At 38.3% G+C, this 27871-nt stretch overlaps 2 protein-coding genes across 2 annotated transcripts in view; both read right to left on the bottom strand.

Moving 5' to 3' along the window:
* Window positions 1–1396, bottom strand: part of TMEM233 (transmembrane protein 233) — a 31208-nt gene extending 29812 nt beyond the window's left edge. Inside the window, exon 1 of the mRNA XM_074606170.1 lies at window positions 457–1396. The gene's annotated coding sequence lies outside the window, so the exon portion shown is untranslated. The remainder of the gene's footprint in view (window positions 1–456) is intronic.
* A 4006-nt stretch (window positions 1397–5402) lies between these two features.
* Window positions 5403–27871, bottom strand: part of CCDC60 (coiled-coil domain containing 60) — a 57664-nt gene continuing 35195 nt past the window's right edge. The window contains exons 4-12 of the mRNA XM_074606169.1: window positions 20632–20811; window positions 17382–17486; window positions 15893–15997; window positions 14134–14224; window positions 12079–12304; window positions 8551–8659; window positions 7831–7929; window positions 7284–7406; window positions 5403–5900 (exon numbers count right to left, since the gene is read on the bottom strand). Coding sequence (XP_074462270.1) covers window positions 5765–5900; window positions 7284–7406; window positions 7831–7929; window positions 8551–8659; window positions 12079–12304; window positions 14134–14224; window positions 15893–15997; window positions 17382–17486; window positions 20632–20811 — 1174 coding nt within the window. The 3' untranslated portion in view covers window positions 5403–5764. The remainder of the gene's footprint in view (window positions 5901–7283; window positions 7407–7830; window positions 7930–8550; window positions 8660–12078; window positions 12305–14133; window positions 14225–15892; window positions 15998–17381; window positions 17487–20631; window positions 20812–27871) is intronic.

Raw genomic sequence — 27871 nt, 5'->3', positions numbered from 1 at the left:
TCAAAACCCATGGAGGGCTGCAAGGAAGTTAGACAAAATGGAAGAATACATTGAACAGCAGAGTTGAGGTCTCACAGGTCAGAATGCGACTTCATCCTGCTCATCTGGCAGAAGCAATGCCACCGATTTCACTGGGCACTAGATCAATCCTACAGAATTTTGGAGGGAAGCTTGCCACTGGATTTTGAGATAGAGGGAAAGAAAAGCCTGGGCAGGGGAAAATATAGCTTCACTACCTGTACAAGTGCTAGCTTATCACTGCCACATAGAATGAGAAAGGTGGGAGTTTAACAGAACTTTAAGAGCTTGCTTTTCTCTGATGGCTGTAAGTCAAAGAGATCTGTGTTCTTGGCTCTTTTCCTGAAAAACATTTCTCTCTTGATAATGGGGGGAGGGGGACAAAATAAGGCCATTAATCAATAACATATTGTATACATCAGTGGTCACTGTACTCACCTGGACCCTAAGCCGGCCTTGCTTCCCCTTATCACGGCTGAAGGATCAACAGCATTTCTCGCCAGTGGGTCCTCTGGAAGCTTTGCCAGGCAGGTAAGCAGCTCATTAAGATCATCAGCTTAAAAGGTCACTGGCTTGCTGACTCCATCACCCAGCAGTTGTGACCCACCACGAAACATACAGTTAAGCCCAGACAGGTTCACAAAGGTCATGTACTTATCACTGTCTGTAAGTTCAGGGGTGTCATTCTACTGTCTTACCCAGCAGAGCAATGGCAAACATACGCTAATGTAATTGGGGAAAAACATATCTTCAGGTGAAAATCTGTGAAATGCATCTAAAGATGCTTGTTTTTTCAATATTGATTTTAATAAGGCAAGAATTAACTCAATCACAGAATAACTACAGAATAAACTCAATGCAAAAATAAAACATCTGAATTACAAAAAAGAATTCATGCAGGAAAAAAAAGGAATTGTCTTAAAGCTCACAACTATCCCGGGCTTGGGATATTTTTCATGAAGGAGGGTTAAAATGAAGGGCAGAGACAATGCTACTTATTTATGGCAATCAGTATATCTGTACTGGGTAGCTGCTTGTTATACTGTAGGTATTGTTAGAGGAATATCTGAAGAAACGACCTGTCTTGTGATTAGAAACTCAGTCTTCATCCTGCATAGTTAGATGAGATTGAAATTTGATGGTGAGCCCAAGACTTCATACAGGAAGAAGCAACAGTATTTAGCTTTTATTTTCTATGGCCAACTGCGGCTAGCAGAGCACCGTAGAGGGACAAGTTTCAGTTGTGCAAGAGTGGTCAGTGGGACTTCCTGAAGTTACCTCCCCTTCCCTAGTCTTCCTTGAAGGCAGATCTCAACACGTGGTACTTTTTTGCTTGAAGACAGTTGTAGCTGGAAACCATCTCATCTGTCTTGTTTGATTAAAAAGTGGAGGACTCTGCACTGAGGGGGGCTACTCTTGTCTGAAACCACTCGTTGAAATCCTCTTCTGGCATCTGCACAATATTTTCACGTACAAACTGAAACAGAAAAAGGTTCTTTCCTGAGCTTTTGATTTATATGTAAGAGAGAAATAACCTATAGGAAACTATGAGCATTGTAACAACAAAACAAACGTAATGGCTTCTGCAAACAGTTAGTATAGTGTTTTATATCACCAAAACGTTTTTAATGCAACTTTCAGAACAGCTGGATATGCTCTAAAATGAATTAAAAGGAAAGCTACAATCTCCATTGCAATTTATATCCCAAATCCTTCCAAGTCAAGTTTTTCTGTTTTAAACTTGCAGCTGTCTTCTACCTACCATTGCAGTACATACATTAAAGCAACTTGAAGTTAACTAAGAACTTCATCTGGAATGTCTATCAGTGTTAGCCAGGTCATATTCAAGTAATGCTCTTCTTGCTCCTAAAATACAACAATTTCCTTTATCTATTCCAGTCAGAAGGAGCACCAGGGTCCTCCTTCATCTATGGCTATTTTTGAAAGATGTATAAATAAATAGATAGGAGATTCAGCTATGCTCACATGTTTTTCTCTATTACTATTGTACTGATATGAGGGATCAAAATGCAAAAGGGAACAGAATGGAAACAGCAAAGAAATAGATCTAAAACCAGCAGGCAAAAGAGGCTTATATATGGAACATCAAGGCAAGGCTGCCTCTCTCATTAGTGACTATGCAAATTAGGGCACAAGACAGAATGGCTATTTTTATGAGACATCAAGAAAATACAGGTAATCTGATCTCGACATCTTGGGTGCTAAATCTTTGCTTTTTTAAGGTATGATAACACTCAACATAGGCAGGATGCACAATAACCTGCTCCCTCTCAGAAATTTCTGTTGGTCTTATAATTAGGGGAGATAACTGTGATGAGAACAAAAACCACAAGGTGGCATCATTGCCATTTTTTGTAAGTTAGTTACCTGGTTGGACTACATAGCAGTATACATTCTAAATATATTTTTCTCTTTCTTGTGTCCTTCCTCTTCTGCCAGTTGCTTCTAGAACTACAAGAACTGAGCCCCACTTAACATCTTGAGAAGCAGATTTTTTTTTAACGTTACTGAAGCAAAACAAAGATATCTGCTGAGATCCTGGATCAGTGACGTAATACAACACTTGAATAGCTCATGGATGTAACTATTGGGAATGACAGGCCTTTTCAGGGCACAAGAAGTTAATGTTTCTCTTCAAGTATCCTAACAATTTACGACAGATGTCACTTTCACTGTGGTGGTAAATAAATCAACAATGACATCCTATTAAGATGATACTGATTAATAATCCAATGCTTGTCATAACATCTTTCTTCTGAGGAGTTCAAAGTGCCTTGTAAAAGGTGAATAACAGCATCTTCATTTAGTGAGATCCTAAATGATTTCATCTGGTAACTTTCCACTGCATGAATTTCACCCATAGGTGCCTGCTCTTCCCACCCTCATCACACAGAGAATCAAGAACTGGATTCATCTCACCTCCACAGCTGCAGCAATTTCTGGAGAACACAGCTCCCACACCTGTAGATCAGCCAGAGCCTTAAGAAAGGTGTCTGGAGGAATTTTCAAGTCAGGAGTCTTGCCATATTTTTCCAGTTTCTTTAAGATTTTCTGTACATTACAGTCACTTTTCACAGACTCTGGGAGTCTGGCAAGCAATACAGGAAACCTTTAGCAGAAAGAAGAGCAATAAAAGAGAAGCCATGGGAACAAATGCATATCTGATTAATAACTCTGGGTTTGCCTGGCATTTCTGCCACTTCACTGCCTCCATAACTTCCGCAGGAAAAAAATGGCTCTTTGGGGAATGCAATACTCAGTGTAACTCTGAGTGAATAATGTGAAAGAGCTTTACTTTATTGGACTTGTGCACCAATTCCCTTTGCAGGGCATTGAAATAGATGCTTCTTCATTGTTCATTTAAATTTTGGATGATAAACTTGGGTATGTAAGGAAATAATAAAATCCTAACAAATGTTTCCATTTTACTACAGATTTGTCCTCTTCATCTTTTCTCTATTTATTTTGTTTAGCCTCTACGGATTTTCCAGTGCAATCAGTCCCTGATCTGACACACTTTCGGATTCTCTTTACTATCCCTTTTCCCTGTGCTATCATCATTCTCCTCTCTCTCTGTGCTGTCATAAAAGTCACTGATGTAAGTGTGCTGTAACACGCAGTCTTTACCATTTCACTCTGAATATAGAGATTCAGAAGGAGAATTACACATTACAATAAAAATAAAACTCTTGTGAAAAGACTACTTTTTTTTTTAGTGTTCTGCATAAATTCTGCAGTGCGGCTTTGACAGTTCTGAAGACTGATGTTCCAAACCTTTCTAGACTGTGCATGACTACGGTGTGCTGTGGCTTTCATTGCCAAGGGCTGAGAATTTGGCAACACATCAAGCAAGAAATGCTGCCTCCCTCCAATTTAGGATACACGTTACTGGGACAGTAGGAGAGGGGTGAGAAACTTCCTCCTTAAACCAGTAAAAAAGGAAACACGTAGGTTCTCATCTTCACTAGGGCCAGTTCTATACTCAGTAGTACACTGCTGGTATGGGTATGGCTGTGCAGTCAACTCATTATCAGTGGCTAGATTACCCAGGTTACCATAATCTTGTCACACACAGGCCTTTTATAACCCATCCGTACATTAGGATATTTTATTTGAGAAAGGAAGCTATGCTTAGCGTACTTTTGTACTGCATTCCTCGTATTTTATATTATTTTGGGGTTTTCTCACTTCACGAGAGAGATAAGAAAACTAGACTGACAGCATATACTAGCAAAGCGTTCCTACTGTGATTCAGCTTTCTGGGCAAGGCAGTGTTTGCAAGGGTACGGGAAAAAGAGGCCCTATTGTAAATGAAACAAGTGGTATGGTAAAAGCAATTTCTCTGTCATGACTTGTGTCTCCACAAGGGGGTTGCCCAGCCTTGTCAGAGATTTCACTCTTCATTCCCCTGGTGGATAGTGCTTTGCACAGCAGGCCTGGCACAGAAAGCTAAACTCGTCTAACTATGCTGGCATAGTCAAAGCAAGACAGCCTCCTCACTAGGGAAGCACTATTTTCATATGAAGCAACAGTGAACTTGTAGTACTATTCTTGCATAGGGGGAAAAGTAAAAAGCCATATTGGTATAGTCGCCTTTATATTCATAGAGGTTTGTCCAAATCAACGCTTCTCCTCGCAGAACTAAGTATAAAAACAAAACTCCATCCACTCCAGTTTCAGGGCTTATTTAGGTGCCAGATCTTAAATTTGTGGGACAGCTGGAGCATATATGTTTGACAACTAAAACTGGAATTCTGATAGATAGACCAAGACTAGGTTAATTCATTAATGCATAACTGATGTGTTCCTGATGTGTCCTGGGCCACCTGCACTTTGGACCTGAGATTAGAAATGGACTTTTCATTATCTCAAATTATGAAGGGCAGAAGGGTTACTATCAAGGAGAGTGAAACAGGGCTGGCTGAAAAAAAAGACAAACATTCCATGCAGTTTGCATACTCTGTAATCCCACATCCAAGGAGATCTCATGGACAGGGCAGTAGGGAACACACTGTGAGCTTGCTGAGGTATTCTGGTAGGCTATTTCTAGTGTGTATCTGGAAGCTGATCACTGGATACAGCTAATATCCTTTCAAACATAAACCACTAGTAACCTGCAGAATTGCTGTACTGGGAATCATTTAGGTGATTACTCTGCTTGCCCTTGTTAGCGTTGCAGTGTTATCCATGTGCAGTTCAAACATTGGCAGGGAAAATATTTTTCTTTTTAACATGGATGGCTAGAGTCAAAGCTGCCTTTGCCATCAGTTTTAATACTGTAAATGTTCAGTTCAGTAAGAAGTCATGAATCTAACCCATGTACATTTACACAGTATCTCTCATCTTCAGGGTACAGTGTGTTTTATATACTTCCTGGTGGAAGAGATCTCCTATAAAGCTGCACACTTGGGGGTGTGTGTGCAAATGCAAGGAGTGCTTTTTGCCCAATATTACTGGAAAGGAACTCTTCATTATCCCCATTCTTACCATTTCAAATTAACCTATTTGCTGAGCAGGCTGAGATCTGCTCCTAGAGATCATATCTGCATTTTTGTTACTACCAGTTTGGAAAGCCTGCATTTCCAGCAACTGATTTAATGGTTTCTAGTGAGAGTCTGCTTTGGGGAGAAAAAAAAAAAAAGGAAAAGAAAAAAAGTTTTTTCGTACTAAAACACAACTCTGGGATGCTGACAATCTCATTTGAACTGAGGGCTTCTGTGCCTCCTTACCAGTTTAGTCCATCTTCACCAGGTTCTCTTTTGGGTCTCATGCCCAGCTGTCTTATTCTTTCCATGTCTCTTCTGAAATACGTCAAATGTTTCAAAGCCTGGTATTTTTGACAACATCGCTCTTCCTGCTTCCTACAAAAAAAAAAGGCACCTTAAAAGTTAAAGCCGTGTTTTAAACATTATCGTACTTCTGCATAGTTAACTGGGAAGATACTAAGGAAGGCAGAAAACAATAAATGTGAAGAAGACATTGCATCTTCAGTCTGTGGCACTAATAGCAATTTTTGCTTTTCCAGTGTCCTGCATACATTCATATTTCTACAGATATATTAGAAGTGTTTATGTTTTGAAACAACTCTGAGCTGTAGGTAAGAAACAAACTTCATAATCAAAACAGGTAAATTGAAATTCAATCTCTGCTTTCTATCAGGTATCCACTGCTTGAAAACAAACAGAATACTGTGCAGTGATTTAAGGTAAAATATTATTTAAAGCACAACAGAAAAGAGGTGGAATAGAGTGACCTGAGCTAGAATCTTGATCCAGAGATTGGGGTCATATGCATTCCTACAAAAAGTACTACTGGGTTATAACAAAAATAAACATCTGTTTTCCAATAAATTACTTATACTATATCCTGCCAAACTGAGGTTTCATCTCCAAATGCTGGTCAAATAGAATACACTTTGTATGGAGAATGGTAAAATAGCTGCAAGTAAGTTTTCATCTGCCTTATCATTCCAGCATCCTGCAGTATGGAAGGACTAGTTCCTTATGCAGTCACAGCAGCTGCTCAGGGACAAAAACAAGTACCTAGCTCCAGATAAGGAAAGCTCTGGGCACACACACACAAAAAAAAATCTAAGTACAAAATGGAACAGAAGAATAGAAAGAAGAAGGAAGAGGGGGGAAAACAAACTGTGCCTATAACACCCTCCAGAACCACAATGTAGAGAAGGATCTCAGGTCTGATGCTGACTGAGACAAAAGAATATGCACAAACATCACAGATTAATGTTTCTGGCTGAAAGGAACAGGATGACAGGCTTCAGCTGGTCAACAAGGTAGAAATGTCACTGATCTAGCAAAAGGCCTTAAGAGAGGACATTGCAACTGTTACTGTGAGAAGTCAAAGTAATGCTGAAGAACAATACAGTGATCTCTGAACTGAAAACTCTAGACAGCGATATAGGTTGTATGTGACTGAATTTATTGTTCTGTCTTTGGGTGAAAAGGACTACAATGTCCAAAGTAAATATATCCAATGTTTTTAGCAAAACTATTTCCAGAAAAGTCATTCAGAAATATCCCAGAACAGTGCTGTGAACATTTAACCTGTAATATGTTTTTTTGTACATGGACAGTCATAAAACTTTGTATCATCATCCCTGTATTCTTATTTTAATCCATTCTTTAATCCATTATAAACACATATTTAAAAGGCCTGAAGACAAGTCCTAAATCTGGTGAGGAGCAATGTGTGGGGTATTTTAAGAGAAAACAGTCTCTTCCTACCTCTCAAGGCACTCTAGAGTATCATGTAAACAACAGGCTGCTTCTTCACGTACTGCTGTGAACTTTTGCCTCATATCGGCACACAAGTTAGATTTGCTTTTAATGAAAGAGCTGATATAGCAGCTGCAAGTAAAACAACACAAAACTCAAATTAACATCTTGTGGTAACCATTTTGTAGTAAGCACCTGTGTTGCTCAGAACATACAACCATGTGAGCCCACATTAAATTCTGAGTCTCCTATTCTCAGTCAAAATCCAAACTTAATATAGTTTTCAGTGGATTTTTTAATTCATCAAGTTTATGAAAGAATTTTATAAATAAGAAAATATTTGTAAAGTATATTAAATTTGGATTTGTACCGTCTTTCATTGCAGTCACATCCTTCTAGGAAAGTGCCTTTGCATTGCATTGAAATGCACTACTGGCCTGCTCGGGTCTCATGTAACAAAATTGCTCTCTGACATTTGCATGCCAAATGCTTTCCACATACAGAGCTGAGTTTATAAAACACATAATGTGCTTCAAAAACATATTTGTACCCTTACCTCTGCCTTCTGGGCTTCTGCTTTCTTGATATTACACTCTCTTGGTCCTTAATGAATGACATTTTTACCCCGTAATTCTTCCGAGCCACTGGCAACAAACTGTAAGACACAACAAGGTTTAAAGTAGCATACTGTATACCTTCCCCAGAACGTGAAAAATTCTACAGGTTCTGAAAAAATATTCTTAACATTACAGACTTGCTGGAGCCATCCAGGTACAAAATTTATTTCTCTCAACCTCAACTCAAGGGGGAAAAAATGCTTCAGCAAATTCTAATTGTAAGAATGGTTTGTCATGTTGATCTTATAGCTGTGGAAGCCACCACAGAACTGAGTAATGAGGGAACACATCTAACAGAAGCTTAGCTGGAAACGTTACAGAGAGACTACTGAAAAATGCAATGGCAGAAACAGAAGCAATTCTACAAGAATAAGATAGAACATCACTTTTCCTACAAAGTTGCTGGAGCATAAGGTATCTTCTGTTTGCAAAGGCAAGATTCATGGGGCATTTTCAAGAAAATACATGCTGCTTGCACAGCTGTAAAATGGGCTGTTTGTCTACCCATGCCAAAAACCGTAAATGTCATCTGCATTCACTGAATGCTGAATTCAGTTGTTCGGGGTGGGGGGGGGGGGCGGGGAGAGGAGCCTGGGGAGCGGTGGAAGCATAAGCTCTGTCCTGAGTGGTTGCTTTTCCTAGTCATTCAGGTAACGTACCGCTGCACTCCAGTCTTCTTAACCATAGCATCTCTTTTATGGACCTCTTTTGACACCTCTTCATGTGTTATCTGGTTGACTTTCTGTAGAGCTGATGAAAAAGCCAAATCTGTAAAAACATGCCAAGTCAATAGTACATTCCTCTCTTCCTTGCAGAGGATGCCATATATGCTGGCCTGAATGGGACATTCTAAAGAAACCTGCTATTTAGTATTTGTAAAAATTAAAGTTTCTTCCAAAATTTTTAAAGAGGTTTCAAGATAGATACCCAAATATGAAGGCACCCAGTTCATTAACCACTTCTTAAAACATAAGCTTTGGTCTTTCAGCTGTGAAAAAAACCCACCATCTAGTAGAAGATACTAAATATTTTTTACATTGGATGCTTATAAAAATAGTAGATTTGGAAAAACTATGCAAAAAGTCAATTTTCACTTCCTGTACTGTGCTGTTAGCATCTCAAGTCTATCGTATCACTTTGCCATTCTTCTTTTAAATGTCATATGGAATTTAATACGTTTAACATCAAAAGGTATCTAATTGCCTTTCTGTGTCTCCTTATCAGCATCCACTAAAATTTAAGACATGTCCTCAAGTAGCCTTTCACTTGCTGTAGTTTCCAGATTATGCACCATTCCATTGAGCAGATCTCTCTCTCTCTCACTAATAACACTCTCTTACTTTTTCTGCCTTCCACTGTAATGTGAACACGTATATTCTCCTCTCCCTTGAATACCTGGAAAGCCAATTTAACTCACGTTTCCTTCAAATGGACATCTCTGTTTCCTTTCCCACTGCTGTTTCATTCCTGCTTTGATGCCAAACCCCTGGAGAGACACTGAGACGGCCATCTTCTCTGCATTATTCCCTCTAATCACTCATGCAGTAAAAAACACAACTGTCACACTTAGTTATTAAAAATCCTAGTACAAGCTGCCAAATTGTAAGTCATCCTCTGAGGTGCTCAATATGTCCTACATTGTAATAAGTGACATTTTACTGAGCACTCAAAACCTTGAAGTTGTAATCCCCAAATTCAAAAGGTCCTTTTCCTACATTTTTGTGAAGCGCCCCAGAATATCGCAGAAAACGACTGCTGAATGTTGGCTGTGTTAAATAACAGCACAAACTATTTCTACTTGTTAGAAGTACAGAATATTATACTGTGAATTTATAAATGTAAGACGTGTGTATTTAGTACATTTAGATCATATAGTCTCTGTCTGCACAAAAAGATATTTTTTTTTTAATGTGGTGAAGGAAGCAAGCTTAGAACACTAATCAACTTTGTAAAACCTTTGATCAGATGTGGACTGAATGATAAATGATACTACCTCAGCAGTGACCTGTTGTTACACCACAGCTGCAAGGACTGCAGCTTCCACTTGCACCTTTGTCAACATGATGTAACATTTAAACTGGACTAGTAGAGGTCCTCACACAGCCAACAGTACTGAAAAATCAAATTCGTATAAGCATTCTACAGCAGCTGTCCCCGAACAACAGCACCTAAATTACAGTTGTACAAAAGGCTTTATATTAAGTTATGAGTTCTTTCTTTAAAAGAAATCTTTTGGTAATAGACACACTCAGTTGTATCTACTGATTAGTTGCCTACTACAGAATCCCTTTCACACTTTTGAAATATATACATATATATGCATACGTGTAGGTTAGGGTTGTGTTTGCTCTCAAAATTATGTCTGTATGAATCACATGAAGCTTCATGTATTTGGGGTATAAGGTTACAAGGCAGCTGTACTTGTAATCCATTTCTAATTTATCCATGAAGCATCCTATAAGCAGAATCCTGGATTAAACATGATTCTAGCAGCTTCAGAATTCATTACAGAATCCAACCTTTGCTACAGAGCTGCCCTGCAGAGACTAACTTCCCATATTTTTTAAAGCTAGGAACATAATACTCGAAAGGAGCAGACTTGTAACTCAGGCCAGTCCCTTGAAATCACAGGCAATCATGTGACGGTGTTCCAAAGGGTACACTGAACATCCTTCCCCTACATCACACATACTACAAGACATTTCTTTATGTCCCACAGCAAATGAAGGCTCACAGCCGTTACAGATCTCAAAATTATTTTCAAATCTCATCTCACACACAAACCAATTGTTCATTTACATCTGTAAACAAATTACTTGAAATTATAGCTTTGAATTCTCCACTACTCTTATTCATGTCATAGGAAGCTATTCATCTGTGCTCAGTGCCAGGGACAGCAGCAGCTGTGTAGGTACTATATGATATTAGCACAAGCTTCCTGATATAGCCACCCAGCTTTTGGCAGTCTGAACCTAAAGGTCTTTCAGACCCAGAGAATGCGTCCATTCCTTTACATTTAAACGCAATTAATTGTCTTTTCTTCTATTCATTTAATTGGTTTTGGACTTGAATATACTTCCAGCAATATATTGTAGAAATGAGTTCCTAAGTTTAAGCACATATTCCGTGAAAACACTTCCCATTGCTTTAAATTTTCTGACCAATAATTTAATTTGGTGTTCCATAAATCTGGTGTTAAGGTAAGTTGTGAATAACTACTCTCTAACCACTTTCTTCCACGTACTTCATGATATTACAGAAATCTGCCATAACCTTGTATTCAGCCATTTCTTTTCTGTACTGAAGAGCCCTAGTCTGTTTAATTCGTTCTCATATGGAAGCTATTCTGTACCTCTAACACACCTCACCACTTTTTTCCCCCCCAAACTTTACTACTTCTGATACCTGCTTGTCTGAACTGGAAGGACTAGAACTGAAGAGGCACATATAAAACACTTGTATTTTTGCGTAACAGGTTTTGTGCTTTGTCTTCCACTTCATTCTTAGGGTTCTTTTTGCTTTTTTGATAGCTACTGAACATTCACAGAACTATCCCAAATGACTCCAAAAGAGCTCCTCCTGAGTGATAATTGAGAGTCTAGCAGAGCATGATGTCAGCCTAATAATGATAATATAAATACCAATTAAAAGACAATTAGCAGTACTAAATGCTAATGTGCTTTTCTGGTCCAGCTTTACCCAGAAGGAAGGGAAAAGACAAGATTACCTAGCTTTGTACTGAAACACATTGCAGAGCTAACAGATACAGACTATTCTGTCAGGTCTGCCAAGTGCAGGTAATCCCTGATGGGAGAAATACAGAGTAAGAAACCGCTAAATTAAACAGAACCCCCTAAGTTACACAGATACGTATACAGTGGATCAGCTGGTTACAGCAGAGAACAGTTTCACTGTTTTCACCTCCTGTTGGATCTTACAGATGTGGATGACAGTCTGATTATACAACTGCTGTAACTCAATTTTAATTAAAACTCTTACTTAATATTCACATGGGAATATATCGTCTTTAAACCAATTTGCTAATGGGGAGGGCACAGACTTGTACAAATTTCCACGCGCCTGAAGAGAAATACACTGGTACCTGCAGTAGTGTCTTTGGCAAGGTTCTCTCTTGTAACACTGAAAGCAAATCCATTTGATATTGGTAGTCAAGAAAAGTAACTTACAGGGGAAAAGAGGTCGTTGTTCTTTAGCTTGTGCCGACTCACTCATAGCATCAGATGAAGCTACATTAATCTTGACATTGTCTTCAGAGCAAAGTACAGTGGAAGGTTCACTGCCACGAGGGGTTTGACCTCCAGGAGATGACTGACAGCTAAGCTGAGAGATGCCTGGAACAGATGTCTTGTTTATCTTCCTAAGTGCACCGATTCGTGCTTTCCATGTGCTTTTCTGTACATAGAAGAAGAAATTAATAGGACAGAGGGGTTTTCTATAGCAACTTGACAACAAAGAATCATATTTCTATAACTAATTCCAATATTAGATCCTTCTGGTCCTCCTGTAACCTTATAGATTTTTCTCCAGTCTCTTCAAAAAAACTAGTGATATCTTGGGTAGGACCTCCTTCATTTTGTTATCTTTCTTCAATACTCCTCTGCTATAGCATTAATGCCAACAGATTAAGCTAATTTGTAAACAAGTAACGCTGCAGCTGAAGAGAGGGTTGGTAACAGAGCAACCTTCTCATGTACACGGAAGAATAGGTTAAAGCAGTTTGATAAATGTTCAGGGCTCCTCCCAACACCCAATAACCTGGCAAACAAATTTCCTGTGTCAGGAATGTAAAACTGAAGTCTGAAAGCAGACTGAATTCTGCAGACTTGATAATCAGAACAATACGTATTATAAAGTAAGTGCCCCTGAATATGTCCACCAGAAGTTTCATATCAAATACAAAAAGCAGTCTTCAAGTAATACTAGCATAAAAAGAAAGGAAATTGTCATTAATTCAGGGAGGAAAAAAAATAAAAGCCTCACCAATGCAAATGCTGAAAGACACATTAAGACTGACATGCACTTTGGTTTCTTCCACTCATGTTCATTTGGACCTGACTTTAGAGAACTGGTAGGACTGCATGGAAAAATCAGAAAGCTTCCTATTTAGAAGTAACTGTTATTTATGTGACTTGCTGACTTTCCCTCTCTGTTTACTAACAGAAGGAAGAATATTTGCATAAAAACACAATCTTTGTCTTTTAAGAGTTTCACTTTTGCTGCTTATTCCCCAACAGAAATCGTAATCTTATATTGAATCATTTTATGTCATGAGAATACAAGCTGCAGGTGTTGAAAAATAACATGCGCAAATAACCTGCATGTAACAACAGCTCGTATTTCTAAGAGTGCCTCACCCATGGTTCTAACAGCACTTCACAAAACATGTTTAATTTAGCCTTATCGGGGGCACAACAAGGAACGAAAAGCTTAAGCAAACTGCTGAAGACCAAAACGTAAGATGTGCTACAGACTGAGAAACCCATTGGTTCTTTGAGTTCTCTTAGTTATACTCCTAAGCGTCACTCATTCCCCCTTCGTTTTCCTCCAGTCACCTCAGCAGTTTCAAAAAGAAAGTCTTTCTGTGGTTTCAGAAAGATAGTAAAACAGTTACCAAGTGTTACAGATAATTTTCTAGTGTTTAATTTCCTCTCAAGTATTAACTTTTTTTCCTCTTTTAAAAGGCTTTCATCTGAATTGCTTGTTATGTCCTTTCCTTGCCTTTGCTTTGAATGTGGCAAGTGAATCCTGCTTTCTTTAAAGGCCTCAACATTTGGAATTTGTTTCCAAATTTAGCTTTAAGTTCTGTGTAAAAAGGCAACCAAACAAATCATGACTAGAACTTACTAGAATAAGGCCTCCAGGATTCCAGTCTGAAATCCCCATTTGACTGAAAAATTTGTGTGAACAAGTACTTCTACATGACTCAGTGATAAAAAAAGGGGGTAAATGCAAAAAAGAGTCTAGTTATGTTTTAGCTGAATATTTTATTCTTCCCACATCAGTAGTTATCACTAAGACCAGGCCACAGTTTCAGTCACCTACATACTGCTCTTCCTATTACCTGTATCAAATTGTTATTCTTCAAAACCTAGAGAGACAAGTATTCTGCAGTCACAAGATCCAGAGCATAAAATGTGGTATCAGGGAGTTCAATCAAGCAACAAAACAAATGCTGGAAAAGCTGGATTAGGTCCCAAGGAAGAAATTAACAATGAAGTTACCTTTGTGTTTGTAATAAAGAGATCCCACATGTACTTTGCTAACTTTTCCTCTTCGATTTCTTTCGCTGTTTTTTTATAACCACCAGGGTCCCTAAGTGAAAACAATTTAATTAGTTTTCCATTTCGAGAGTTCTTTTAAGAAATGCAATAAATGGATAGTAAATGGTGGCTGACTGCTACTATGGTGTATATCTTTCCTTATCAGAAATGAAAAGACAATGCAAGGTGTATAAGCCATGACTAAGTTGCAGTCACAAGTAAAGAACCACCTAAAGAAAGCACTGCCCTTCTACAAATTATCACGCATGTACTGGGCCAGACTATGCTCTCAACTTCCTCTGGGCAAGTACTGAAGCATTTTGTCCAGTATAGCAAGATTTCACAGATCGAAATGACAGCAGATTCATACAAGTTTGATTTTTATAGCTATTGGCTAAACGAAGACCGCTATTGGTCCAAAAGTTTAAATGTTACATCATGTTGACAAAGGCAAATGTGGAAGCTGCAGTTCTTGCAGCTGTGGTATAACGGGTCACTACTGAGGGAGTCTCATTTATCACTCAGTCCACATCTGATCAAAGGTTTTACAAAGCAGATGTGTTCCAAGTTTGCTTCCTTCACGACACTAAAAAAAAAATATCTTTTTGTGCAGACAGAGACTATATGATCTAAGTGTACTAAATGTAAGCCTAATTTTTCATAGTTACTGTGTAATGAAGTATGTGTGCATGCAGATCAGTTCAAATCGCACTGAGGGAGAGGAGTGGTGGTTGAAGACAGCAGCAGAGAGCAGAAGGAAGTATACAACAAGAGACTGCACTGCTTCCGAACCTGGAAATTAATCCAGAGCCTGACACATTTATACTCTGCTCTCAGTGTATATCTCTGAGACTTGGTGACAAATTGTTTCTCTTATCCCAGTCTACTAGTTGGTCCTCATATGTAACGGGGTGAAAAACCGATCCACAATAGACACTGGATTGATTCTCCTCTCCAATTTATCAGGTAATTCTATATAATGCTACTCTGCCACCTCTGTTATACATAGGCACTGTTTGTCTTGACTGAGAATATACAGACAAAACCAAACAGCTTTGAAGAGCTCTGCCCTGCAAATCAGAGTATAAACTGTTCACGGTTTTCCCACACACTCATGAATAATTTAAATACGTGTTACGTCAACATGATTAATTGACTAAAAAGGTTGAGAACATAAATTAATATTTACTTTTAACAGTATAAAAGTTCAGAAACAATGCTTCTTTTACAAGTACCCATCACTGTCATACATAATTGATAGACTGAAACCAGCTACTAGACATCACTTAATAGTTGTCTATGTTCTGTAATTATAACGTGTCTGAAATTCCTGTTGAGTTCACTGGAATAAGCCTCCAAGGGAAGGCTATGGGAATATACATACATATATTACTACAGGTATTTAATGTGCATAATTATTAACCAGAAGAAAAAAAGGAAAGAAAACACAGCTAAATTTGGCTGGGATAGCTCGGTGTTTTCTCCTGGTTCTACAACTTGCAATAACAGAGGACCATGCTGTGCCACTGACTTGACTGTACAACTTCCTGCTGACTGCACAGAGGCAAAGTCAATGCAAAATTTGTTTATGTTGCATGGCACAGAATTAATAAGATTTCACTCAAATAGTTATTACTTCAAAGAAGAGAAACAGCAATATATAAAGGACAAAAGATCCCAAACTCCTTATTCCATCTACTATCATGCATTGTGCACATACGCTGGATTCCAACAGGTAAATATAGAACGCATAGAACCGTTGGATTCAAGAGTCAAAGCTTCCAAAAGCCAGTGTATGGCGCACAGCTGACGGAAGAGATGTTCACTGCAAAGAGAAACAAATATGTTATACTACAGAGTCAGGGAAACAGTCAAACTGGCATTATGTTGGCTGAAGTAGATACATCTAAGCATTTCTGTAGCAGATTTTTTTTCACTGTCCCAGTGAATTCTAGACATCTCTCAAGGTTTTTGTAATGTTGATACATAATTCTGAATCCTGAAAGTATATTTTTGGATGTGAAGTTTTCAATGAAGTCATCTCAGTGACATGCTCAGTGCTTTCATACCTATGAGGATTCCAGCATTTATCCCCTTACGATATGGATTCTTACAGTTTTCGAATTCTACAGTAGCTTTTAAGTTTTGCCTTTAAGTAAAAGCAGTGTGTGAGTTTAAAATGTCAGACCCATCTTTTTCTGAACTAAGATTATCTTTGGCATTTTAGCTTGTTCCACGTGCAAACATAAACTATATAAAGACAGTTTTGGCGAGCAATTAGGTCAATGAACTTAGAACAGAACAGATAGTATGTATTAGTGACTAATACAAAATATATAGAAGCGTACAAGGTACACACACCGTCTTCTCCCTCTCTTTCATAGGCCTACTTTTTTTAACTAGGCAAATTAAATTTTAATTTTGACAGCCTTTCCTTAAAATGAGCCTGATCTTGAAAGCTATACCACATAAGCAAATTTTATGCAACTTAGAATTTGCTGAGTGAAGATCAACAAGGCAAATGATGTGTGTTTGTGTACATGCACACATACAGAGTTTTCAGTAACTCATAGGATTCCATCATTTAAAGTTAGAAATTAACAATTGCTATTAGTAAAGACAGACTATTTCACCATAAACTCCTGAAATTCTTAGGATACGTGTTTACCAGTTGAACAGCAGCTCTAAGTATATGCGATATCAAAGGGCTGGAGCACCTCTGCTATGAGGACAGCCTGAGAGAGTTGGAGTTGTTCAGGCTGAAGAAGAGAAGGCTCTGGGGAGACCTTATAGCAGCCTTCTAGTACCTGAAGGGGGCCTACAGGAAGGATGGGGAGGGACTCTTTATCAGGGAGTGGAGCGATAGGGCAAGGGACAACAGTTTCAAACTGAAGGAGAGTAGATTTAGATTGGATATTAGGAAGAAATTCTTTACTGTGAGGGTGGTGAGGCAGTGGAACAGGTTACCCAGGGAGGTTGTGGATGCCCCATCCCTGGAAGTGTTCAAGGCCAGGCTGGACAAGGCTTTGAGCAGCCTGGTCTAGTGGGAGATATCCTTGCCCAGGGCAGGGGGGTTGGAACAAGATGATCTTTAAGGTCCCTTCCAACCCAAACCATTCATATGATTCTATGATATGAGTTTGTGTTGCTGTGAACTCCGTTTATGTCCTACCAAGGAGGGCAAGACATAAATCTGCTTTCAAATATACCTTTTTGCTCCGGGGAAGCTTGGAATCAAGACACTGGTGTAAACAGGAGCGAAAGACTGTAAGGTCATCTTTTTTTTCTTGTTCCCTGACTTTCTCAGAGAGCAACTGTGGGAAAGGACAAGACTGAAGTTAAAGAGTATGCAAAATGAAGACAGAGCAAATAAAACCATTTATGGTGTTCACATCATCACACTCCCTCTTCTCCTCCTTACATTTAAAAAAAAGGTGTATTTCTAAATTGTGAATTACTGCATTTTTATCACTTACTAATATTACAAACCTGACATCTATGTTTACAAGAATATATAATTATTTGTTATTTCTAATATGTTCATTATACTTTGAGTTATAAATATGGTATTATTTGTATTTATACTGCTACTTATTATTAGCAATTAAGCACTTATGTGAAATCAAAGTGGGGCAAACACAATAAGGTGGCTGACTTGTCTGAGAAGAGATGCTGAGATAGTGCTTACAGTCCATTACACTTGTGTTGGTATCATGCCAATGGTGTCATTGGGATTATATACACATACAGCACCAAAATTTCAAGATGTGCCCCTAAAATGCTGTTCCGTTTTTCCTGGGTTAACATATTGTACGCACAGAACACAATGAAGATTAAGTTGAAAAGATTCACCCCGATGAAAATGAGTCTCATGTGTTAGCCAAACCAATGTAACAGAAAACATTTACACCTGTGCAAAGCGTTTACAAAATGCTGCCAAGCAAAGGAAATGTTTACAGCTTTTTTTCCCCCAAATATAAATAGCTACCTCCACTTAGTGTTAGACAATGGAGATTCAAGCTTAATGAGCACAGTGAGATATTGTAGCCTTCATATATTAATAGTATACAGAAGATAGGAGGTCCACACAGAACATATAACATGAACTATTCTATGCTGGGTCATAAATTAGTGAAAAACTGAATCGATACTGGCCATAAAAAAAAATTAGCTGAGAGGTTAACTGAGATGTGAGTGGTGGCTGACTCTTCCACACGTTTCTTTAGCAGAGACTTCCTAGATGAATGAATGAACGATTCTGGATTAACATTTCCTTTCTAGAGCTGAAGCAGTTTGGGGCCATCAGCTTACCGTTGCGTTCTATAAACCAGCAAACAGTTGGAACAAGGGTTGAGGAGAGTATGCCCCAAGCATTCCATTGATAGAAATTTTCTAAAGCAAAGCAGCAATCATAGATAGCGCGTACAATACTGGCATGGGCATCTCAGCACTATATTGAAACAGAGATGAACATGTCTATTTTCTTCAGCTAATTAAGAAATGAATAAACTTACATATTGTTCTGTCTAAAAAAGGCGATAGCTAAGAAAGATACAAGCTACCAGGTGTTCCTGTTGTCCCAAAAGAAGCTTCTTACACAAAACTTCAAAGAAGTTGGCTTCTTCATTCAGATAATCTTAAATAAATTGTAACAGCAAATTTGTACTTATTAGAGATGATCTGGCACATCAATTCCACAGACTTTGCTGTTCAATGCAACACATATGTCTTGTGCTTCCTCAAATCACACTTCCAGTTTTCTCTTCTCTGTAATCCTAATGATCAACAGAATGCCAGAACAGACAGCGGGACCACTGTACGCACATTGAAGTGTTTGACAGAGTCCATATTCTTAATAATGAGGGGAACTTTACTTCCACTTTGTCTACTGTTGTGATGAGAAGCTGTTACCCAGTTTAGAGTGTTGATGCATTTAGAATAGTTGATAACACAATGAAATGCTACAACTTACGCAACAGCAGCAAAAAAGTCCCAGTAGAGGCTTAACATTCGCTGTTGTCTTACAGGGAAAAAGAAGGGAGGTGGGAAAGGCCTACCTTCATCATCGGAATCTATGCGTATAAAACCATGCCAGCAGTTTCAGTTGCTGTGAAAGACTGAAACCAGACATCATCTCTTAAAAAGACACTTTGTGCCCCATCAGTTTAACACTGCTTCAGAGCTTTTCTTATTCCATGAAGTTCCTAATTTTTGAAGTCAGCACTGTGAAAGCTAGGAGAGAAGTTAGTCTTCACAACAGATAATAATCTGTATTTTTATATCTAGGCATTTCCCCCTGCTCCGCCTTTTAAAATGTTTACCACTGCAGACAAGCATATGTGTCACAGCACACAACCGTAACTAACACCTTTTGGCAGGGTTCCTGCATATGTGTAAATCCTATGGGACAGTTTGAATAAGTAAAGGCACACCTGTCAAAGCCACACGTTTCTTGTTTCACACATTCACAGTGTGTACTCCTGTCCCACCCAACACATGCTGGAGTTGATAAAATTCTCCATAAGACTCCCTAATTTTGACATCTGATCCTAAGTGTAATGACTTCCCTCTTAGAAATGTTGGTAGACATTAGAGGTCTTTCCTCTAAAAATGAAGTTAAACTCTCAATTAATATTAATTCTATGCAACACATTGAAAATATTAAAGGAGTTTTCCAAGTTGAGAGTCGGTTCATGGAAGAAAGGTGAATGAGAGGAAGCTGGTACCTGGGAGTGATAAAAGCCACAGCAAACTGATGAGACAAGACTGTTAGAGATGGATGGGTTTTTGATACCATAAGGGTCCAAAGGTATGTAATCTCTAGAAGAGCTACTCTGTCATGATGAGCAAGTATTTCATCATCTCATTAAGTATTTAATCATCTCATCACCTAGTGAGTTGACAGATGGAAAGCAATGACAGCATTACAACAGGCATTAGAGGTGCACTGAAGAGACCCACGTGAGCCAAAGGATTGCAGACTATCGAATGATTAGTGGAGAGAATACCTGAAGAAGGTAGTAAGTAATAAGGCTGAACTATGGAAGAAACCCACTCTGCAACCTAAGCCATTTATTCTGATGAACACAATTCTTCATTATTCTTAATGCTGCGGTCTCATTGTGGGAACAAAAGCATGGCACAAACTCACCAGGCCTCCTCCTTTTCTCCTCAGAGAATCAGTGCTGAGTCAGCTATGAAACCTCCCCTGAGTTCACTGATCTTCTCCCTGCTAAACTCCTAAACTTCCTCCCTATTAAACAGCACCTCAAACTTTTTTTTCCCCCATGCTTTCCAAGTTTGCAGCTGCGCACTTACGCAGATTTCAAGCATTTTCTCTTTCTGGTTCACACAAGTGGTTATATTCTGCTTCAATGCCAAGTAATGACAGAAACTGGAAATTGTTGCTTTTTAAAACTACTGCTTTCGGACCACCAAAAGCCCTCTGAGTTGACTTACGTGTTTATTTCTTCCTCTGACTCCTCTGCATCAGGGGAGCATTTGGGTGGCTGGAACTCAGTTCTCCAACTCGTGCCCTGATCCTGCTGGGCTGCTTTCAGTGTGTTCTTCCTCTCCAGTGCTTCTTGGTGAAGTATATGAAAGTATTCTCCACCTCGCTTCACAGAACTGATATGATGCCTGCCAAAAATCATCACAAGATGGTCAGTGTACTAGAAACACACACTCTCAAATTGATTAATTTCTCTGGTGCCCACCAACTTAACTTCTAACAGAGATTTCACATTCTTCTATATTCAAGTGTTCAACATTAGTATTTCCTTCTGCAATATGATAACAAAGGACAACAGTTCCCCAGTATGAACTGGGAGATTCCCTTATGTCAGTCAGCACTGCACAGGTTAACTATAGGCTATCTTGAACTCAGCATCACTTTGTCCACTACTTGATTTAAAAACTCCCTGCCTAATTCTAATTTATAGCAGCCAATTGACCACTGTCAATTGACCCCTCACTGTCTCAACTCAGTTGTCACAGCCTGTCAGGCACAGCCCTGAATCTACCTGTTAGCTGCTAAATTCCACTTGCTGTCAGAAGACTGTATCATTAGTAACTGGGAAGCTGCCAGTGAAGCCTGGGAGTGAGCTGAAGACAACAGGCAGGACATTACTGCAAGGGAAGAAAATAAAGAAGAAACGATAACGCACTCCCTGTATGATGACAACAGAGGTTAAAAAAAAAAGTGAGCTAGGGCCCTGGAAGGGATATGGCACACAATTGCTCTACAGCCTTTGATGAAAACGTTAGCAAGAATGTAGCAGCTGACCCAAGTCAGCATACTGTCCAGGCACAGGATACATCCCTTTAAGTTAAGGTGTTGCTGACTTTTGAATCAAGTGTCATCAGGCTGTATTGATTCTTTCAAACACAACTAGGCTTGAAAGCTAGGCCTCATTTGTTTTACTGAGAATTAACATCTCCCTTTTTTTAATCAGACATGTACTAAAGCACCTGAAGGTCATATAGGGTGCAAATTTCAAGCACCAAATTCACTAGTTCTCAAGGGAAGCAGTTTACTCCCTCCTTCCTTCCCTTGATGAAAAAAAACATTTCCACAAGTTAATGGTTTTGGGATTAGGTTTTTGGTTTTGCTGACTTTTTTTTTTTTTTTTTTTTTTTTTTTTAAAGTCCAGCAACTATAAATACAAGTGTGAAAACATTTCCAGTTCAGGTAGATAACCTGTCTGCTAGATATTTCTATGCTAACTTTGGAAAAAGGAAAAAAAAAAAAGACAAGAACATAAGATGTCCCTGATAAGAAATGTTTTTCTAAAGCGTGCAGCATAAGGATTTCAGGGTCATGTCAGACTGGCTTTTTCATAAGAACCTGGTATTTTGCATAAAACAGATTTGTCTTGGAATACTAGAAAACATTTAATGGCCTCGAATTCTTGCTTTATGTCCTTTTCCAGTAGTTTTCTCTCTCTCCTTTCTGCCAGCCATCAAGATATTTGTACATAAAGATATTTTTCCCCTTTGTAGTGCTCCTTCCACATTTCTGCCCCCACTAATGTAAGCGTTCCTTCTTAAAGATCAAACTCCCTGCTGTAGCTGTGTTTTATAGTGGACAAATAGTGAACAGTGAGGTTATTACATGAATCAAAGACAAGCAGTAGACAAAAATAATTTAACCTAGAAAGTTCTTCTACACTATCAGCCATAACCAGTATTACTGGAGAAAGACGCATAAACGGCAAGTACAATCAGGGCATTTTTTAAAGGTTTATCTAATATAGGAGACTTTAACAGGTATATGCCAAAAATCAATGATCATTCTCCTATACCAATAGAAAATGTTATGCACAATTGTGGATGAGCATTTTTAGTCTGACTTCCTTGAAGTCCCAGGTTATTATAAAAAGTAGCTCTACGGTCTCCAAGTACAGAAAAAGACATAAAATAGAATTAACAGAAACGCAGCATGTAGAAAAGTTGTATTAACTACCTGATTTAAACAAAAAAAATCCTCTCATAATTCCATATAATTATTTCTGGGATTTTATGAAAGACTAGAGGTTCACAGACTCTTGTCAGGAAAACAGCAAAATAAATCCAAACTTAAAATACAGAGGTGACCAATGTACTTATCTGCACTATAGATTTACAGTATATTGCTGGAATAGGACATCAAATGTTTCTCCATTTAAATTCTGGCATCACAATGCCCTGTTTATACAATAACTTAATAAATTTACCTGGGCTGCCTATTTGACAAGTAGGTGAGAAACGTTCATTAAAATGCAAATGTAATCGAGATGAAATTTGGAATACATTTATTAAAGTAATTGAGCTTCACTCAACTGTAGTCACAACACAGATTTTTAACTGCCATTCAGACAAAAGGATTTGTCTTATTTTTCTAAGTTAATATCTTTATCAGCATGAAAATTAAAAGAGGCTCCTGAGCAGTAATAACATACCATGGAATACTTCAAGTTTTCTCTACAGGAGTATATTATTATAGATAAGGGTCAACGGCATGCACAGGGGAGTGACCCAGTTGTGTACAACACATACAGAAAATTGGTTGCAAGCATCTCTTCAGTGCTTGGTGTAAACACCTACTTACTAAATTACTCTTTAAATCCTTTAAGAACTCAAGGTCATCAGTTAACTGTAATACAGGGCCATTAAAGTATTGGGGAACTGAACTTTTACTGCTAAGATTTGGGGATTCTTGGTGCCTTTCTTTGCGAGTACGAAATGACTCACAAAAATAAAAGGAAATAATAAATTTGTCATAATTATAATTTAGGTCCTAGAAAAACATTAGGAAGCTACAATAATAATGCCAGAAACCTTTCCATCAGGGTAAAGACAAGCTAGATATTTACCAGTTGTTTTACATCCTGTTTAAATATACCATGTTTAAGTTTCCTGGGTCATCTTCACTAAACTCAAAGGAATCATTCTAAGGATGTGTTTGTCCCAGAAGATCAAATTTTACAGTTAACAACCTCGCATCTACTGTGTACACAAACAAATTCAGCGTAAGACTGTTTACTAAAGGAATGACATGCACTCCTGAACACATGATGCCCAGTCCTTGCTCAACTAAGCTGGTACAACTCCACCTGAGCAGAATTGCTGGAAAGATGGGCAGAAGGCTGCACACCCATGTGGCTGCCCCTCTACTAAGCAACTGCATTCAATGCAGTGGGTGCACTTCAGCCTCATTAACTCTTCCTGCTAATCCCCCTCGGTCGCATTCCCTGAGGTGCAAAGAAGTTGCAGTCTATCTATACCAGCTTGATTCTCTCTCTCTAAGGCTGAACATTACATTATGATCATGGTGAACAAATATTGTGAGATGTAAGTAAAATAACTAGCTATCTATCAAACATTTTAACTACATACATATTCCTCTGGTCATAGAAATTGCTACCCATTGGTTCTTAAAATGGCTTATTCAATTTTCTTATCTTAATGGATACAGCCTTTATATCAATAAAGCTAATGACAGAACATGGCTCACTCCAGATGCTATACAGAAAGAATTTAGCCGTTTCCAGAGTCTTATAGCCCATCATAAATACAAGCGAAACTAATGTGGCACTGCTCTGAAAGCCACTGAGAGCACAGCTTTTCTAAATGTCATTTCCTATATTTTCATAAAAGCATTTCAATCTGTGTCTGCAACAGCTCCCTGCTACACCAGTAAAAGCTCCCCTCTGGGCACAAGGCCAGACCCTGCGGAGAGCGTTGCAAGGTGAATATCAGCCAGGTACCGCCTAACTTATTGTACTAGTGACAAACTGAATATTGAGCTAAGGCTTCCCAGGTGAAAAGCACGGGCAATTTTATCTACACTGCCACTTAAAAGCATTCTGAGTAAGTATTTTCTATAGCAGAAAAAGTAATACAACAATCCATTTCTGTATAAAATAGAAAGCACATGAGGCAGTAACTTTGAAATTACAGAAAATACAGCTAAATTGTATTCTGAACATTACAGACTAAATTTGTGGATTAAAAAAACCTAGTGTAATTCTTCTAAATGAACACTTAGCATTATTTGCAGCCATGCCACTGTGAGCTGTGACCCCATCACAAATCTCATATGAAGCTGGTGACTATTTGGATCCTGAAGAATTCAAAGAAATATCCCCTGAAGGAAGTGGTGAGAGCAGGAAGCTTGCTTCATTTGGATTAAACTTGAAATCTGTGCCCTTACCTAGTTTTAGGGGCACTGTGGCACTTTCTTTTTGAACATACAATAAAATGGAAGTTCTGACGACCTGAAGTTATTAAGGATCCTATGGTAATCTCTGCAGGAGCACCAGCATTAACACCTGCATTCTCATCAGATTCCAACTGATTAAATGTTACTGTCCTCACTGCTGTTTCAGTTGGAATAGGACGCTTGTTTTTTTAATCATTCCAGTTGCCCAAAATACTATGTTGCATGTATGTGCATTAACAGACATCAGACTCCACTTAAGCTGTTGCTGCATTCTAACAGCTGAAGCAATTCTTATATGTCCCCTAAATTCTGACAAGGTGCTGTAACACCTAAATAGCTAATAATTATGAAACAGCAGGAAGTGCCAAGATAAAGGAAAATCCATGTGTACACAGTACTTTTCTTATTTACAAAGCACACACAGAACAATAGGAGAGCAAACTCTGCATTTCTTGTAAATTGTCAACAGTGATACTGATTAATACCAGGGGAGAATCTGCTCCATACTCTTATCAGTAAATACTGGAGCTGCTGACCATTTCACTCAGTTCTTTAGTGCTTTACATTCAGTGTTGTAATGTAAATAAATTTGGGACATACTGGCATAGATATACATTAGGACTCCTTCACAACTTTCCTGAGTTATGTAAGGCAGTCTCATTGTAAATGAGAATTAGTACCTTGCTCACTTAAAATATGCTCAGCAAATTATTACATGGTGTAAACACCACCCAACTTCTGAAATTACCAAAAGCCCTGGAGGCAAGTTTACATGGTAGTGAGCCTGAGCTAGCAAGTCCTACTATTGAGCTCTGCATTCAGGTGATAGCCTGAAAACTTAGCACGTGGACAGAAAAAGCTTGCAGCTATTCACAATTAACATGTAGATATTAATGTAAATTAACTACGAATTCTGGTTTGGTAGTGTTTACAGCCAAGTTAGAGATGCAAATGTATACACATGAGGCAAGGGAGAATCAGGAACATCCTGGTTACTACTCCTATTCAGTGGCTGAGTAATTAATTACACAGTAACGACCAAATGGTTAAATATTCATACATCTAGTCATCTTAAATTCAGTGAAGATGAGATGATAATGACATTAAAATCTATTAAATGTAGTTACTAACCCACAGAAACTCAGACAATATGTGATCATTTACTATACTGAACCATTAACCATTCTGGCAAGGACCTAAAGTAGTACCACATCAACAACTGTCTTGAGTAGATGAAGACAAACAATATACCCACATTATTTCAAATGTAGACTCCCATTTTATTCTCCTGCAGATGAGTACAATATTCTGTACTCAAATGTCTGTTTAAAAAAAACAAAACCAGGATCTGCATAATGGGAAAGATGTATATTATCACATGAAAATCTGACCGTGAAATAAGACACGAAACAAGTAAAGTTAAAATAAGACATCAGTAAATTTGTGGTAAGTTCACAGAATGTTATGCAGCAAGACATAAGGATCTTCCACAGTCAAAACACCGCCCCACATAAAAGGTGTCACCAGGTGAACGTATTCATGTATTTCTACATATTTAAAGATGTCTCAGAGTGGTTTTCGATTAGCTACAAAGACATTAAAATACAGAAGACGCTGCTTCCATTGTGAAATGAGGCAGAATCTCTCCTTTGAAAATGAGAAGAGGTTCTCTAAGATTGAGAAGCACAAACATATTTGGCTACCTGGAGGAACAAAAACCAACCTACCAAAAACCTGGTTTATTTTCAGTTGGAAATGTGTTTTTCGCAACCTAGAAAGAATGGAGGGCAGCCATTTCTCTTTTAAGTAGTCCCAGAACACAAGCATATGCACATACACACACCCCTCCCTCCACTTGTGCCATGCTGTAACTCCCATTTCTGTTGACCTTTGCATAAAAGTTTTCTTTGCAGGTAGGCACATTTAGGTTTCCAGCTCTTGGTGTCTTTGGAGAAGTGCATAAACAAAGGTGAGTGGGGAAAATACTTCCAGAATAGCACAGAGAAGACAGCTTTGTACTGAAAAAGGGCAGAAAAATAAATCTGTGAGATTTCAAGGCTTTGTTTTAAATCCTTTTCCAAAAAGCTGTGGGGAAACTATTACTAAAACTTCAAAGGAAAAAACCACCTTGGCTTTCCAATTTCTTGCTGTAAGAACATATGATAGTAACTTTATGTTCATATTACTGATAAAAACTCACTGCTTGTTAAGTGGAACTTCACCAAGGTCCCTGATCCTCTACCAGGAAATACTGCTGGTTCAAGATTTTCATGTGAAAATAAATATCAATCCTCATGATCTAGTGTCTTGCCTTACCACATAAAGGTATTTACAGAGCAAGAACATTTTACTATTAAATAATGGAAAACCCATTTTAAGTGTTAGCTTTGTTCAAACATTCAGTGACAATGTGTCATTTTGTATCAGAATACACAGGATTAGACTGTTGTGTTTAGATAGACAGTAAAATCTAATAAGCAGCAAACTATTTCCACTTAGGAAATTTCAAACATAAACAAACATATTTTTGCACAAAAGGAGACTGAGACTCAAACGAACAGTCTGGAAAGGCAGAAATGTTGATAGGAATAGCAGTCTTTCCAGTGATTGATGATAGAGATAATGATTCATATATCCATACACTTAAATGGTTGTCTTTGCCCATGACTGCTGTCTAATTAATGTGAGCCATCATTCATGTGAAAGAAAATTTTTGCTTCTGGAAAAAAAATGCTGCAAACTGCCAGCAGTGACAGTGCCAGAAACATGCCAATTAGAGTGATTTCTGCCAAGCAGCAAAAGGGCACAAAACACTGGTTTCCAAGCAACTGACATTATGAAGTATTAAATACATTGGAAACTAAAATTGGCAGATAAACATTTCACCTTCTTGGTTAGTACTGCCTCACTCTCTGCTTCTTAACTCTACATTGCCTCTCCTCCCTGCTCTTACAGACTCCACTCTATCTTCCAGTTAACCGTATGCATTAAAGAATA

This window comes from Larus michahellis, chromosome 13 (assembly GCF_964199755.1).
Source record: "Larus michahellis chromosome 13, bLarMic1.1, whole genome shotgun sequence".
NCBI classification, from domain to species: Eukaryota; Metazoa; Chordata; class Aves; order Charadriiformes; family Laridae; genus Larus; species Larus michahellis.
Note: the sequence above shows the minus strand (reverse complement) of the source record. Positions and strands in the feature narration are given on the sequence as shown.